Source organism: Lissotriton helveticus, chromosome 8, assembly GCF_964261635.1.
Source record: "Lissotriton helveticus chromosome 8, aLisHel1.1, whole genome shotgun sequence".
Lineage (NCBI taxonomy): Eukaryota > Metazoa > Chordata > Amphibia > Caudata > Salamandridae > Lissotriton > Lissotriton helveticus.
In genome coordinates this window covers 900,091,993-900,105,470 of record NC_136069.1, presented here as the reverse complement: position 1 = coordinate 900,105,470, position 13,478 = coordinate 900,091,993, and the positions used below count along the sequence as shown (strand labels likewise).

Sequence of the window (13,478 nt, the reverse complement as noted above, 5' to 3'; positions counted from 1 at the left end):
CTCACCTACACTACCACAAAATAGAGCATTTGGGATTATTAATTTAAGCCCTGTAAGCCAATAAGTGTCGGCTGGACTTTCTACACAGTGTACCTCTGTATCTGAGCGAGGGTGAGGTCGGTGGAAATGCAGGTAGTGGTTCATGTAGGCGAGTCCTTGGTCATGGAGGGCTTTGTAGGCGTGAGTCAGGAGCTTGAACTGGCATCTCTTCTGGGTTGGGAGCCAGTGGTGGTCCTTCAGGTGCTGGGTGATGTGGGTCCTCTTGGACAGGTTGAGGACGAGTCTGGCAGCTCTGTTCTCGATCATCTGGAGCCTCTGCTTGAGTCTGGTGGTGGGGCCTGCATAGAATGCATTGCCGTAGAAAAGTCGGCTGGTAATGAAGGCCTGCGTCACCGTCTTCCTGGTGCAAATGGGTGCCACTTGAAAACTTTGTGGAGCATGTGGAAGCAGGCTGAGGAGACGGCGTTGACCTGACATTTCATGTAGAGTTTGCAGTCAAGGAGGAGGCAGAGGTTGTGGGCGTGGTCTTCAGCGTAAAGGTGAGTTAGGGTTCTGACAGCCACCAGATGGCTCTGTGTCTACCGAAGAGCAGATCTTCAGTCTTATCCGTGATGAGCTTCAGGCAATCGTCCCTCTTCCAGGCTGCTACGCTCTTCATGTAGTTGTGGAAGTTGGTCTTAGTCAAGGTGGGGTCCGCTGCGAGCGAGAGGCTGAGCTACGTATCGTAGGAGATGATGTTGATGTTGTGCGATCTGACTATGTCTGCAAGTAATGTCCTGTTCATGTAGAGTTTGAAATAGTTGGGCTGAGAGATAGGCCTTGGGGGATGCCACACATGGTGTGCTTGGCTTGCAAGGTGAAGGGAGTGAGGCAGACTCCCTCGATGCGCCATGTGAGAAAGGATGCCATCCATCTGAGTGCTTCGTCATTGTGATTTCTGCTGGTGTGTCATCTTCTTTAAAGTTGTTTGCACCTGCGTTTTGATGCTGGCTCATTTGGTTGGGGGGGAGGGAGGGGGTTGGGGGTTTTGGCTAGTTTAGTTGGGGCAACTAGATCGGCAGCAGCTTCCTAAAGCTAGGAGAGCATAACGAGTAGAATAACTTGTACCTAGATTTTCTTAGGAAGGATGAGTGCACTGTAAACCTTATTTACAGCAAAGCACTGTCATTATGGGGAGTAAAGGAGGCTGTGTTAGCTGGGAAAGGCAAACACGCATTCAGCGTCCGCATCTGCTCCTCCCGGGCTCGGTATCGGGTTCAGTAGAAAGTGTGATACTGAGACATCTCTGGCAGACAGAAACTTCTCCTGCAGTATCTTGCTCGCAAGAATCTGAGGCAAATTACCTCTCCTGACAGGTGGTTAAGTGGCAGTCCTTGTATCTGGTATCTTATCTCAAATGGAATTTCCAACATCACCTTTGGAATGTTTCATATAACCAATGTGCATCAAGATACTAGTCCTTTAAATGTAAACGATAAAAATATGACAATTCAGAATACACTGTTATGGCTATTGTTCTTTGTTTGACCTTGAAATTGAGATAAACAAAGCACTTGTTCCAGATTGATGTCGCATCAGATATTTTGTTGATGTCTATATCTAAATGACTTGACACTTTCACAGTTATTGAGACTATAAGGAGAGACGACATCTGCGTCAAAGACAGACATGTTGATGATTTTGCAAAAATACAGAAAATGTAGTCACAGCCTATTTAAAAATGGATTCAGGCCTTATGTATTTATGTCAATTGGGCACTAAACCTGAATTTTTCCTGCTCAATGCTTTTCCTACCTACGTCAATGGTTTCACCTAAACCTCGTTCCGTGGTTCCCCATATTCACTAAAGCCCATCTACCGCCACAGCCTACTGCCTGAATCTGCTGAAGAATGTCTGCTTCTCTGAAATTTTCCAAGTCCGAAGGTTACTTTTTGACGGGGGCGAACTTGATCCCTGTATCCAACCCACCCTCCATCATGGTTGGCCTTAACTTTGACCTCAGTGTTGGTGGAGCACAACCATATGACCACGGTTGCCGTTTAACAATTTTTCCACTATTCTTTAATTCAAATTTTGAAAATACATATCTCCTGTTCCCTTTATTGAATTTTTGTCATCGTAGTATAATTCTTTATTAAAACATTCATTTTGCTAAATTGGTTTGGGATTTTTCTTGTGTTCTCGTTTGGCTTTATTACTGTCTAAGTGCTACATAAATACCTTACACATTGCTTCTGAAGTTAAGCCGGTCTGCTCTGTCCTATAGCTACTTGATGGGTGAGCTCAGGTTTATTGACTTTTGTGGTTCATCCTGACAAGGACTGTGATTATTACTTGAGTTGGGTTCTCATTCCTCTCAACTAATAACCCAATTTCTTACACATGCAATAAGACAAATGTGTAAAGAATTTATTTCTCCAATATTCCCATAAATTTCCATTTTGTGCCTTTATTTGTAACTTGTGACAATGAACTTTTCAGAAGAATGTTGAACTCACGATCTTTATACTCCTTTTTATTGTCCCTGCATTACATGTTGTATCAGGTAAAAACTCATGCAAGCAGAGGGGTATGGAGCAAGTCCAAATTCCACATATGGTGGCAAAAGAGTTGTGAAAGGATTCAGGTGGTCCTGACCTGTAGGCTGTGGAGGAAAACATGGTAGGGCTGTATATAACATAGGTATGCTGATGAAAGATGAAACATTTTGTTGCTGTGTGGCTCCAACTGGACGTCAGAGATCCTGGCAATACCTACATTTGAATCACTATGGTATTTACTGTGTAGGTACCAATGCAATTTGATCAGGGTGGGGGCATGGGGATTCAGTAATATTGTTTGAAATGAGGATGTGGTAGGGCCAGAGTACCTTTCGGAGTATCAGACCACTCTAAAAATGAAATTCAAATGAAATAGTTGTTGCAGGTAATGCCAAAGGAGAAGATTAAAGCACTTAGATGTCATTGGTATTAAATGTCAGACATTTCTGCACAGACAAGATGGAAAGTAACAGCTAGAATTCAATTTGCTCATTTCCTGCAGAGGCGTCAATACTATGACCAGCACAGGTGTCAAATCATACAGTAAGAATTTAAGGGACATGTTACCTGTACAATGTAAACTTCTTCTCTTGCATTGTACCATATTTCAAACTTCTTATTATCCCCCCTAACATTCTCTGTTATCCCAACTGCTGTCATCTGCAAGAACAATTGGGCATTAAAACTAGCAATTGTTAATTGTAAAAACATTTCTCACCGCTATTTCTTGGCAATAGGTGAACAAACTGCACTATTCACCAGCTGTTCTTAACTTAAATGTCTACCAGCAGCCAACAGTCAAAGCAAAGCACTACCAATTATTTCCTATTGCATGATCATGAACTAATTACAATTCAAGATAACTTAGAAAGGCCTCCCTGTGTTGCAAAATATTCCTTGGCTCAGTTATACTTTTGCTTCTATTTCTCTAACTTATCCTACTAGGTATATAAGTCAGTACAGTACTATGCACATCCACACTGTGTATGACATTACCATGCATGCACTCCAAAGAGAAAGCTTACAAGGCATTCACGTCGAATAATACATTTACCCATTAGCATGCAAACCACACCCACTATTACAATCACACATTGTGTGACATTCTTTCACACATTTTTTATATATATTTATTTAAATATATATGTATAGAGAGAGTGAGAGATAAATATATATATATATATATATGTGTGTAGAGATAAAGATACATATCTTTACATGTATAGATATATAAAAATAGATATTCGTACACCTATATATAAATATAGATTTATATGAATTTAAAAAAACTATCCCCTAAAACTACTCTTCCCTGAACCCTAAAACCCATTACTTCCCCTTAATGCTGTGCTTTCCACACATCAGAACCCCCTTACTGTCCCTAAATGCTATCCTTCACTGAACTCTAAAAACTCCTTGCCATCCCTTAAGGCTACCCTTTTTTTAAACCCTAAAGAACTATTAATACTCCTTAACGCTACCCATCCCCAAACCCTAAACATAACCTGTATTACCCCTTTGTGCTATCCTTCCCTAAACCATAAAAACTCTTATGACCCCTTCACACTAAACATAACTTAACCATAACAATCCCTTACTACCCCATAACACTATCCATTCTTGAACTCTATAAACCCCTTACTATTCCTTAATGCTTCCCTTACTTAAACTCAAAAACCCTTTATACCCCTTAACGCTACCCATCCCTGAACCCTAAAAACCCCTTACAACATTTTAACACTATGCATCCCTAAACCCAAAAAAGCTCTTTCCTTAAACTCCTAGATAATGCACTGTAAATGTAACGTGTTGTAACTTACCTTGTCATAAATTTAAATGCATTGTAAAATATGTATTACCATTCTAACCCCTGGGTTACTAGGACTCACATTATTGTTTTCTAATCATGGCTTTTAGCATTTATACTAGGGAAGGGTGGGAATATTTTATATATCTATGCACCAACTCAGTAAGTACTTAATCAAAGGAATGGAATATTGTTACCTTTAGAACTGTTCAGCCCATGTTCTTTTGAGTTATATGTGTTAACAGTAATGGTTTTGCTTATTTCAACACAGTCTAAGTACTTTCACACCCTCAAAAATTGTTCATTGAAATTTTTGGTAATGTGTGCTGAAAATATCAATAATAAATGTAGCTTGAAGATGTAAAAATGTTCGAGCTAATTTACTAATTGTATTACTCAATGCACCTGTGCACATACCAGTTTGATTAGTTCAAATTATTATTTGCGCTAATCACTTACATTTAAGGAATGCTTGTAACTGTATGAAGGCGCCTTTTCATATCCTTCTCCGTTCTCCTCTCTCTTCTTACAGAACAGAACAGCCTTCTCATGGAGGAACAGATGCCTTTGCATTGGTTTAAAGCGAGCCAGATCCTTCACTTTTGAATGCCCTTTTTTATGTTCAGTCCACACATTGAAAGACCCCTGCATCAACAGCTTTCCCAGTTCATTAAGGTTTCCCTAAAACAAAGAAAATGAATGCAACATGATTGATGCAGTATATGTACAGGGCATGCAGCATGAAAAAAGTCTATTCACAAGAGGTGAAGAATGTGATCACTCCGCAGTCTGAGTCAAGTATTCTCCTTACATGGGGCTCATAAAAGATGTTTAGCAAGGCTCATACAAATCTTTACTAAACCTAAGGAAAGTCAAGACACTAACCAAGGGTACTGACCACCAGCTAATTCAGTGCTCGATGTCAAAGGTTGAAAATAACTCAGCATTCTACTTCTTGCAGTAGTCTTAACTCAAGAAATAAACCAGCATCCATTGTTTCAAGAATGCAAATTACAACCATGTTTGGAGTCATGGCCTGAGGTGTACAGATTATACGTTCCAAATTTTAACTGTGGCCCTGAATCATGTTTTTACTCACACTAGGTCAGGTTTTAGTCATGTGTTAGCATCTAAAGGTGCACTGTATCTAATGCCTTCTGGATGAGGTATTTTTTTTAAATTGTTTTTACAAATTGTATTTTTCAGTTTATACAACATAAACAATAACACACAACTGGATGAGGGAATTTTAACATTGGTCTCGGGCAACTAAATTCACAGCAGAGTTTTGGCATAATGGCTTTTTAAGTTCATTATTCCCTTTACTAGTGATGTGAATTTATTCTGTGTAGATAGCCCGAATATTTGGCATGAATCCAGCACTTGTGGACCAAAATTAGACACCTGTGATCCCGATTACGGCAAACATTTTTGCAAAACTGTAATGTAAAATATGTATTATCTTTTTAGTTTCATTTCAGTGCTTCATGGGCAAAATAAACGTATATTGCCCTAATATGTTTCAGTTTGACGAAGGTGAATGGGCTACATGTCGTAGAGACCTTTTGCAGTGTATAAACAGCAGCAAAGCAAAGTTTCCATGTCATCCATTACCTCTGAATGTGCAGCAACTTGGGTTAAAGAAAATCAATGGCTAAACCGTCTAATAATTTACCACATGAGGTGATACATGAAAAAATAGTGACAAGAAATGTACATCGGTAAGAAATGTTTCATGAAACAACTTATCTAGTGTTTTTAAAAAGCACACACAATTGATTTTTAACTAGTGAGAAACGGTTGACAGAGATGGCTCAAAAAAGGAAATTATCTATGACGCTAGCACATCCCGAAAGAGGTAGAAAATAATGTGCACAAATGGCTTTCTCTGGTGAGTTCTAGAGCTTCTCCCATAGTTTAAAGACAACATGTATATTTTGAAAATTATGTTTCTCATTGTAAAGGAAATTGGTTTATTAACGAAATGATTAAAAGTAAGTGTATTACCTCATATCCTGTGATGGCAATCAAATGCATGGAATCATTTACAGACTTAAGAATCCCCAAGATGGATGATAAGGCCTCCTGCAGATCTTCAGCACCTTCGCAGTTCTTACTATACTTCAACATTTCCTTTAAAATGTTAGAGATACAAGGTTCAGGACTAGGACATATGGTGGTAAAAGCATTTCTTCATGATTTCGTATTAAGAAGAAAGGTGCTAATAAACCATTGCGTACAACAAGTGTATTTCTACTATTGAGAGGTGATTGTATTCTATTATGATGCTAGACATGTTTGTGTCTAATGACAGTGAAATTCCAATGTACCGACCTTCAATAATAGTTGATATTTTGTTATTCTTTGGACAGGTTTCAGTAAATAGGAGTCCAAGCTCAGCTTGTGATCTAGCTTTCTCTGACATTCCTAGAATGCAATAAAAAGAGATTTTAATATGTTCAGTTAGTTGTACTATACATTTAACACTTTAATCTCTACTTTTTAACTCACAATTCAAATTTCGAATAAGTAGTGAAACTAAAGCAATGCCAAATCCACCAAACCTACCTTTCTGTGGCTGAGAGGACAAATTCATCATTAATTTACTTTTTCAGATAATTGGTATGGAAATCATGGATAATACCTCCTGTACATTGTCCCTACTACCACTTCAGTGATCTGAACTATTACCATACATTAGTTATTGGAAGCATTTTTAAAAATGAATATACTTTTTATTCTAAGTACTTTTCTTTAATGAAATGTAGGTGAACATATTCTCTGGAATGTTATGCTGGTCAACAGTCCTGCTGTGGAATAATACCTTAAAATCCCTGTCCCCAATAACAGATCAAGGTCGCTTTCATTACTCATTAATATATTGAACCATTTGCCAGAAACGCTGCATCCCAACTCCCTTTCCTTCTAATAATCATTTAGCTACATTGGGTTGGCTCAAGTCTAATGCCGATCTTCCTAGTAGTGTACCTACCACACCTTTTGCTGTTCCTTCCCTCTCCCTCTGTGTTCCACTTTTTGCCCTATATACGTCTAAGTACGTTGAATTTACGCAAGAGCCCCTTTAAAGTAAAGCTGTTCCATGCCTAAATGAGATTCATACCTCAGTTCTCATTTCTTTTCTATAGGTTCACCAGTCAACACTTTCTGTTCGGTATGAGTGGGGATTTTGGAATTGGGTGATTCTTCAGTGATGTCCTCGCTACTTGATATTTACTCTATTATACTGTATAAGCTTATAATCTTCTATTTGCTGCATAACCTGCATATAGCAACAAAAATAAACAATTCCGATCTGTAATTGATTTACAAGTGTTACGTTGAACACTGCATGCAAAATTCATGACAATTACTGACACACTGCTTGAGTTCATCAATCAAGCTTATCTATTGATTGCTCTATTCAGCACTTTTGGCTCTGCAAGAACCAACAAATCAGCATTTGGTAATCTCCAAAAAAGGCAGAAAGAATATTTGTTTCTTTTGCCATGTGTATATTATATTTCCAGCTACACCTATCTAGTGTACAGTTTTGTTTCCTAATGGAGACGATTCTCCCAGAAATATCATTGTCTAAAACAGAAAACCAGCACTGTATTATTGGATGCGGATTTTAAAACAAAGCTGGGATACAGGCAGGGCCTTAACAACGGGGTGGGACATTTGAGGTCCGCCCAAATATCTGGGGCAGATAGCACAGAATATAATTTAGCAATGAAAATGCCTTGTTTTGTTTTCATCTTGTTACATTTGCTGCGTGTTCCAAAACAAGTTAAATGTCAGGCTATGCCTTCTGAAAAATTGCTGGCTATTCTTTTAAATTGAGATGTGATGTTTACTTTTCTTTCTTTGACTGCAAAGTGAGAGGATTTCGTAAAGAGAACTATATGACAATCTCGCTGGTGTACAGACAGGCCCAATGGGATTATATGGTGGGGGAACAAAATTATGCTGCAAAGGTGACTAAATTGTGGGGCAAGAAAACACAAACTATGCAGCTTATTGCAGCACCATTTGTGTAAGATGCACTTCAATATTTTGTCATTTTTACATGTTAGCACTGTCTGAGCAAAGGTTTCACTTCATGCGTATCAGTTCCACATCTAAATACAGCTACAGTGACTGTGAGGTAACCAGTCAACGTTCGCAAAGGATCTACCATTGCACTGCAGCACGTGTTGCAGCGTTTTTAGTAATTTTTTATTTGTTTGAGTTTGCTCAAAATTTGCGTTCATTAAAATCTACAGATGATGGATTATGTGACAAATGCAGCAATTCATAACTGTAGGAAAAGCGCCACAGAATCAAATAATTCCAGTTGCTTTGCATACAGGGAGTGAGTGTGAAAGAAAGTAGTGGAGGATGTCAATTTGTTTCTAGTTCACTAAAAAACGAAATATCTCTAAATAAACTGTACAAATATTTCAACATATACCAGCCGTTATGAAAGCACAAATGAAGCATATTTTTAAAAAAAAAATAATTCTGAAGTGTGATGGAAGCAAATATTTGAATAGGCTCAAAACAGAACCGCTTACCTACAAGGACACCAATCTACATCCCATAGGGTGGTGTATGGTTGGGAGGGTCTTGTCTTTGTTTTGTGATACTATGTGGGAAGTGATTCCATATCATGCGTGATGGCCACTGAGGTGTGGTTATTGTGTTATCGGACACTGATGCAGCGGTGTGGTGGATGATGAGACACAGATGTGCAGTTTATGGTTTTTCAGTACTGTGGCAGCTTTGAACAGCTCAGTAGGTCCCTTTATGGTATATTGTGATTATGGTCTGCTAGTTAGGTGCTGCATTGGGATGTCCAATCAGTAATTTTGAGACCGATTTTCTTACACAATGCAACACAGCAAAGCAACTTGATGAGCTGCTCTGTGTGAACGAGAAGCAGTATAATAGTGCAATATTTATAACAACAGGTCATCTTTCTGCTGTCTCCTAGTATTGGTGCACTGTGTGCTGCCTTGCGCCAACTCAGGCACCCTTTCACCATGATGCAGGGGGCCTGCATTAAGAGCACAATTGTTTTTGAGCAGTAAGGGGCAACTTCCTGCACAAAAACAATCTTTAGAGGAATATTCCTCTTTGTATTTGTGCTGAGAAAGAGGAAGTAGAAAGAAGAATTAAAGCTATTTCTCCTCTTTAAGCCTCTCTGGGGAAGGCAATGCAGGAAGGCAATGCATTTTAACACTTTCACTGGTTTACAAGTTTTAGCAAATCTGGGAATGCACCAAGATCTATAGGTAGATGCATGGGAAAGCCCATGCTCCACTTGTAGAACGTCTTCGAATGCAAAGTAACTCAAGGCAGCACTATTTGCTACATAGTGCTACTTTGCATTTTTTAAACCACGCAAAGCATCTTTGCATAGCTTAGTAAATATTAAAATTGATCTTGCATCAGAACTGTACCTCAAAAGTGATGCAACCCCAACACAAAATCTTAGTAAATCTGGCGTGGGGTACTATTGTTATTGGGAGTTTTGTCTGACTGCTGTGTGGTATGACATTTGTGGATATCCGCAGACTCCATTAGAGAAGTGTAGGAAAGTGCCTCTTTTGGACATGGTTAGCCCCCACTTTTTGCCTGGAAAATGATGTAATTTCGACTAGAAGTGCACAGGGTCCCAGGCAGTTAGGTCCCCTGTGGCAGATTTCCTTCCCTAAAACTGTAACTATTATTTCAACAATTGGGACCACTTTAGCTCACATATAAGTCCCTACTAAGGGCCCTGTTGTTAAAGAGGGTCCCCTAAGGGTTGCAACACGAATTGTTCCACCCCATGGGACCCCTTACCCAAGCACATGCATACTGCCACTGCAGTCTGTGTGTCTTGGTGCAAACAAAACTGATGAGTCGACATGGCACACATGCCTCATGCCATGCCCACAGACACTGCATGAGCTATGGGTAAGACACCCACTAGCAGGCCTTGGCCCTAAGGTAGGGTGACCTATATCTCCTGTGAGGGCATATCACCATGAGGAGATATGCCCTTTCAATTTCTTTGTTGCTTCCTGGATATTGTAAGAGACCAGGGAAGCCATAGTAAGTACATGGGCTGGATACTCGGTATTATGAGTTCCCTAGCTCCATGATGGCTTCACTGAAGTATGGGATGTTTGGTACCCAACAGCTCCTCATGATAAACCTGCACGGATTCCAGTGTCAGATTTATTTGAACTTGCACATAGAGGATTTCTTAGAGGGGGTCCCCTGAAACGTTCTAACCCTTATTGTGGTCACCGACTAGCCTAAGCCAGCCTGCTACCACAAGACAGTGTTCTGACTTTATGGAGTGAGTCCCTGTACGCTCAGAGGTCGAATACAATGTATTTCCTTGGTGGAGGTGCTCACACCTCCCCTGGTCAGGACTAGCCAACTGTGGGGGGGGCTTCAAAGGCCTAGCCACCTTTGTAACGCGACCCTAGCTTCTCCTGTTAGAAGTGGCTGGCCCCCCTTCCTGTTCTCACCCCCTTTTAGCAGGAGAACAGGTGGGAAAACTCAGATAGAGTAGGTGTGCCTCCCTTTGCCAACTCAACCCCGCATGTGCTGGAGGCAAGGTTAAATACACTTTTCAGTGCCCACCATCTTGAAGATGGTAAGACTTATCCAATCAGAACTAAGTCTATGTCCACCAACCACAGGACGTAGGCCTAATAGAGGGTGGAGACACCCAAGGTAAAGAGCTCAATGGCCACTACCTGTCACACCCTTGTAACGCCTGTAAATCTAGTATCTAGATGGTATACGCAGACCTTGAACTTCAGTTCCTGATGACCTAAGAAGAGCCGAACACTATAGAGTCGCACCAGCAGAGAAGATTGCACAGAACTACTGACTTTGCCCCTGCCCTACCGGCCTGTATGCAGCACTCGATGATCCTACACCAAAAGACGGTTCATCCTACAGCCCAGCAACCTCCAAAACCTTGGAGGACTAACTGCCTTCGACAAAGATTAAGATCTCCAGAGAACAGCAGACATGTTCACCAGAAACAAACTTCAAGTAAAGGCTTCTGTTACCTGAAGAACCATGGAACCCTGCTCCCAGTTCCTTTCCTGCACTCGATGCCTCCGGCCCAAGTCCAATTGTCCATTGTGGGTTGACCCCTTCCAGACTCCTCGACATTATCTGCAGCCAGTGGCGGCCGCAAGTGACAAAGGGTGGTAGGGCGGGTGTGGGGAGGGCGGGAGAGCGAGCACAGTGGGGGGATTAATAATATTGTAAAACTTATCTGACACCGCCACCCACCTCCTGCCTCGCGGTGCTCCTGCTGCCCATTTCCTGGGTCCCTGCAGCACCTGAGAGACTCCCAGCCGATCCCTGTGCTGCAGAGCAGCACAGTGATTGGTCTCGGCAGGCAGAAAAGACTCCCTGCTCAGACCTGGGAGTCTGTAAGGGTTTTTCCAGCCCACCTGCTGAATGCCATTGGGCTGGAGAAACCTAAATCGGCATGTGGGTTTTGGTCGGCCTGAGATGGCCGACCAAACACACATTAGTACTTTGGGACTAGGGAGTGCACAACTACTCCTCCCTTCTCTCCCATGCCCGACCCTCCACGCACAAGCTGGCAAACAAAAAATAAAACGATGCTAGACTATAGTTCTATTTTTCGTTTGATAGCTCTGTGCCAGGCAGGGGGGAGACACTCCTATGCCATTACCGAGGAGCCGTATGAAGGCCCCCTCAACCGCGACCTGCTCCGGTAAGTTGTTTCCAACATCAAAAGACACCCCTGCACCTGCCAGCACTGGGCCTTGGTGAAGCAGACCAAAGGGGTCCCTATTTCCCTGAGCGTTGCAAATTACCTCTCCAGCTGTTGGCTTCCTTTGAACGGCCTCCTGGCCTGAGCCTGCAGCCCTTTTCCAATTTTGCCTTTCTCCATAGCATTACATCGGGCACCCAATGCTGTGTTGTTACCCTGCACCTGGCTGCTCCTGTTCTGATGGTGGTGTGGTGTTGGTGCTGCTTTGGACCCTGCCCTGTGCTTGCTTGAACCCCCAGGGACTGGCTTCCCAAGCAACAGCTGCTTACATGTAAGCAGCCTCTGTTCGATTTCCCCATTCTTCATTGAGTTGTATTAGGCGCCTGACAGCAAAGTTGCACCTTGCACCCTGCTGCCCCTGTGCAGTTGGTGGTGTACTATTGGTGCTGAACTGAACTTTGCCCAATACTGAACTTAACTCCCGAAGACTGGTTTTGTAAGTGGGTGTTACCTATATGTATGCTGAATGTTTTCTTGCTCCCATAGGTTCACATTGCAAAGTCTAAGAATTGAACTGTGTCCACTTTTGATATTGAAATGTATTTCTTTTGAAAAATTTATTTGTCTACTTTAGCCTCTGTAAAGCCTCTGGAGATCCACTAGACTCTGCACACTATACTATATAGAGAGCCAGCTTCCTACATGCAGTCTGATTTCATTTTTGTTGAGGCGGCGAATAACGTCAGTGCGCACAGAGTGCTACGTAGTACAGCAAAATAAAATTAATCAAACTCAGGACTTCTGGGAAGCATTTTCCTCCCATGCTGACATTGATTTTGGAAAAGAAAATGTTTCTGGTGTTATTACCAGAAGCATCTTCTTTTCCAGTACTTTGAATGTCTTGTTGAAGTCCACCGCCCTGTGAAGGTAGTGTGGTGGACGTCAACTGCTAGTCTGCTCTAAAGCAGCTAAAACCCACCAAATCCTTTTAACCTGATGTCCTGTCCAACCAGAACTGACAACAAGTTGCAGGGATATGATGGCACATTGCATTAATTTCTTTGCTCCATGATCGTAGGGGACTTCTCTAGTTCCAGGAGGTCCCCAGGAAGGTAGGCTTTGGGGACTGGGGAACAGTGAAGAGCACAGAAGTAAAAGAAAGGTGGCAGGTGCAGCTATTGGCCATGCACAGCAAACGGAAAGTTTCAGTAGCCATACATGGTCGAGGGAGAAGAGAGCTAGACAGAGAATAACAAAAAGTTAGAAGTATAGAGAAAATAGGAGAAAAGATGAAGAGGTTCTAGAAAAGGAGAGAAGATTGAGAGAAAGAAATGAGAGTAAATAGAAAAAGCAAGCGAGAGAGAATGATACATGAATGGGAAGATAGAT

The 13,478-nt window shown here is 41.5% G+C and overlaps 1 protein-coding gene across 12 annotated transcripts in view; it reads right to left on the bottom strand.

Moving 5' to 3' along the window:
* Positions 1-13,478, bottom strand: part of MCF2L (MCF.2 cell line derived transforming sequence like) — a 1,263,355-nt gene that overhangs the window by 73,962 nt on the left and 1,175,915 nt on the right. For all 12 annotated transcript variants that reach the window (XM_078657683.1, XM_078657685.1, XM_078657688.1 and 9 more), the window contains 4 exons: positions 6,683-6,775; positions 6,356-6,481; positions 4,808-5,029; positions 3,109-3,201 (listed from right to left, as the gene is read on the bottom strand). In XM_078657683.1, coding sequence (XP_078513809.1) covers positions 3,109-3,201; positions 4,808-5,029; positions 6,356-6,481; positions 6,683-6,775 — 534 coding nt within the window. The remainder of the gene's footprint in view (positions 1-3,108; positions 3,202-4,807; positions 5,030-6,355; positions 6,482-6,682; positions 6,776-13,478) is intronic.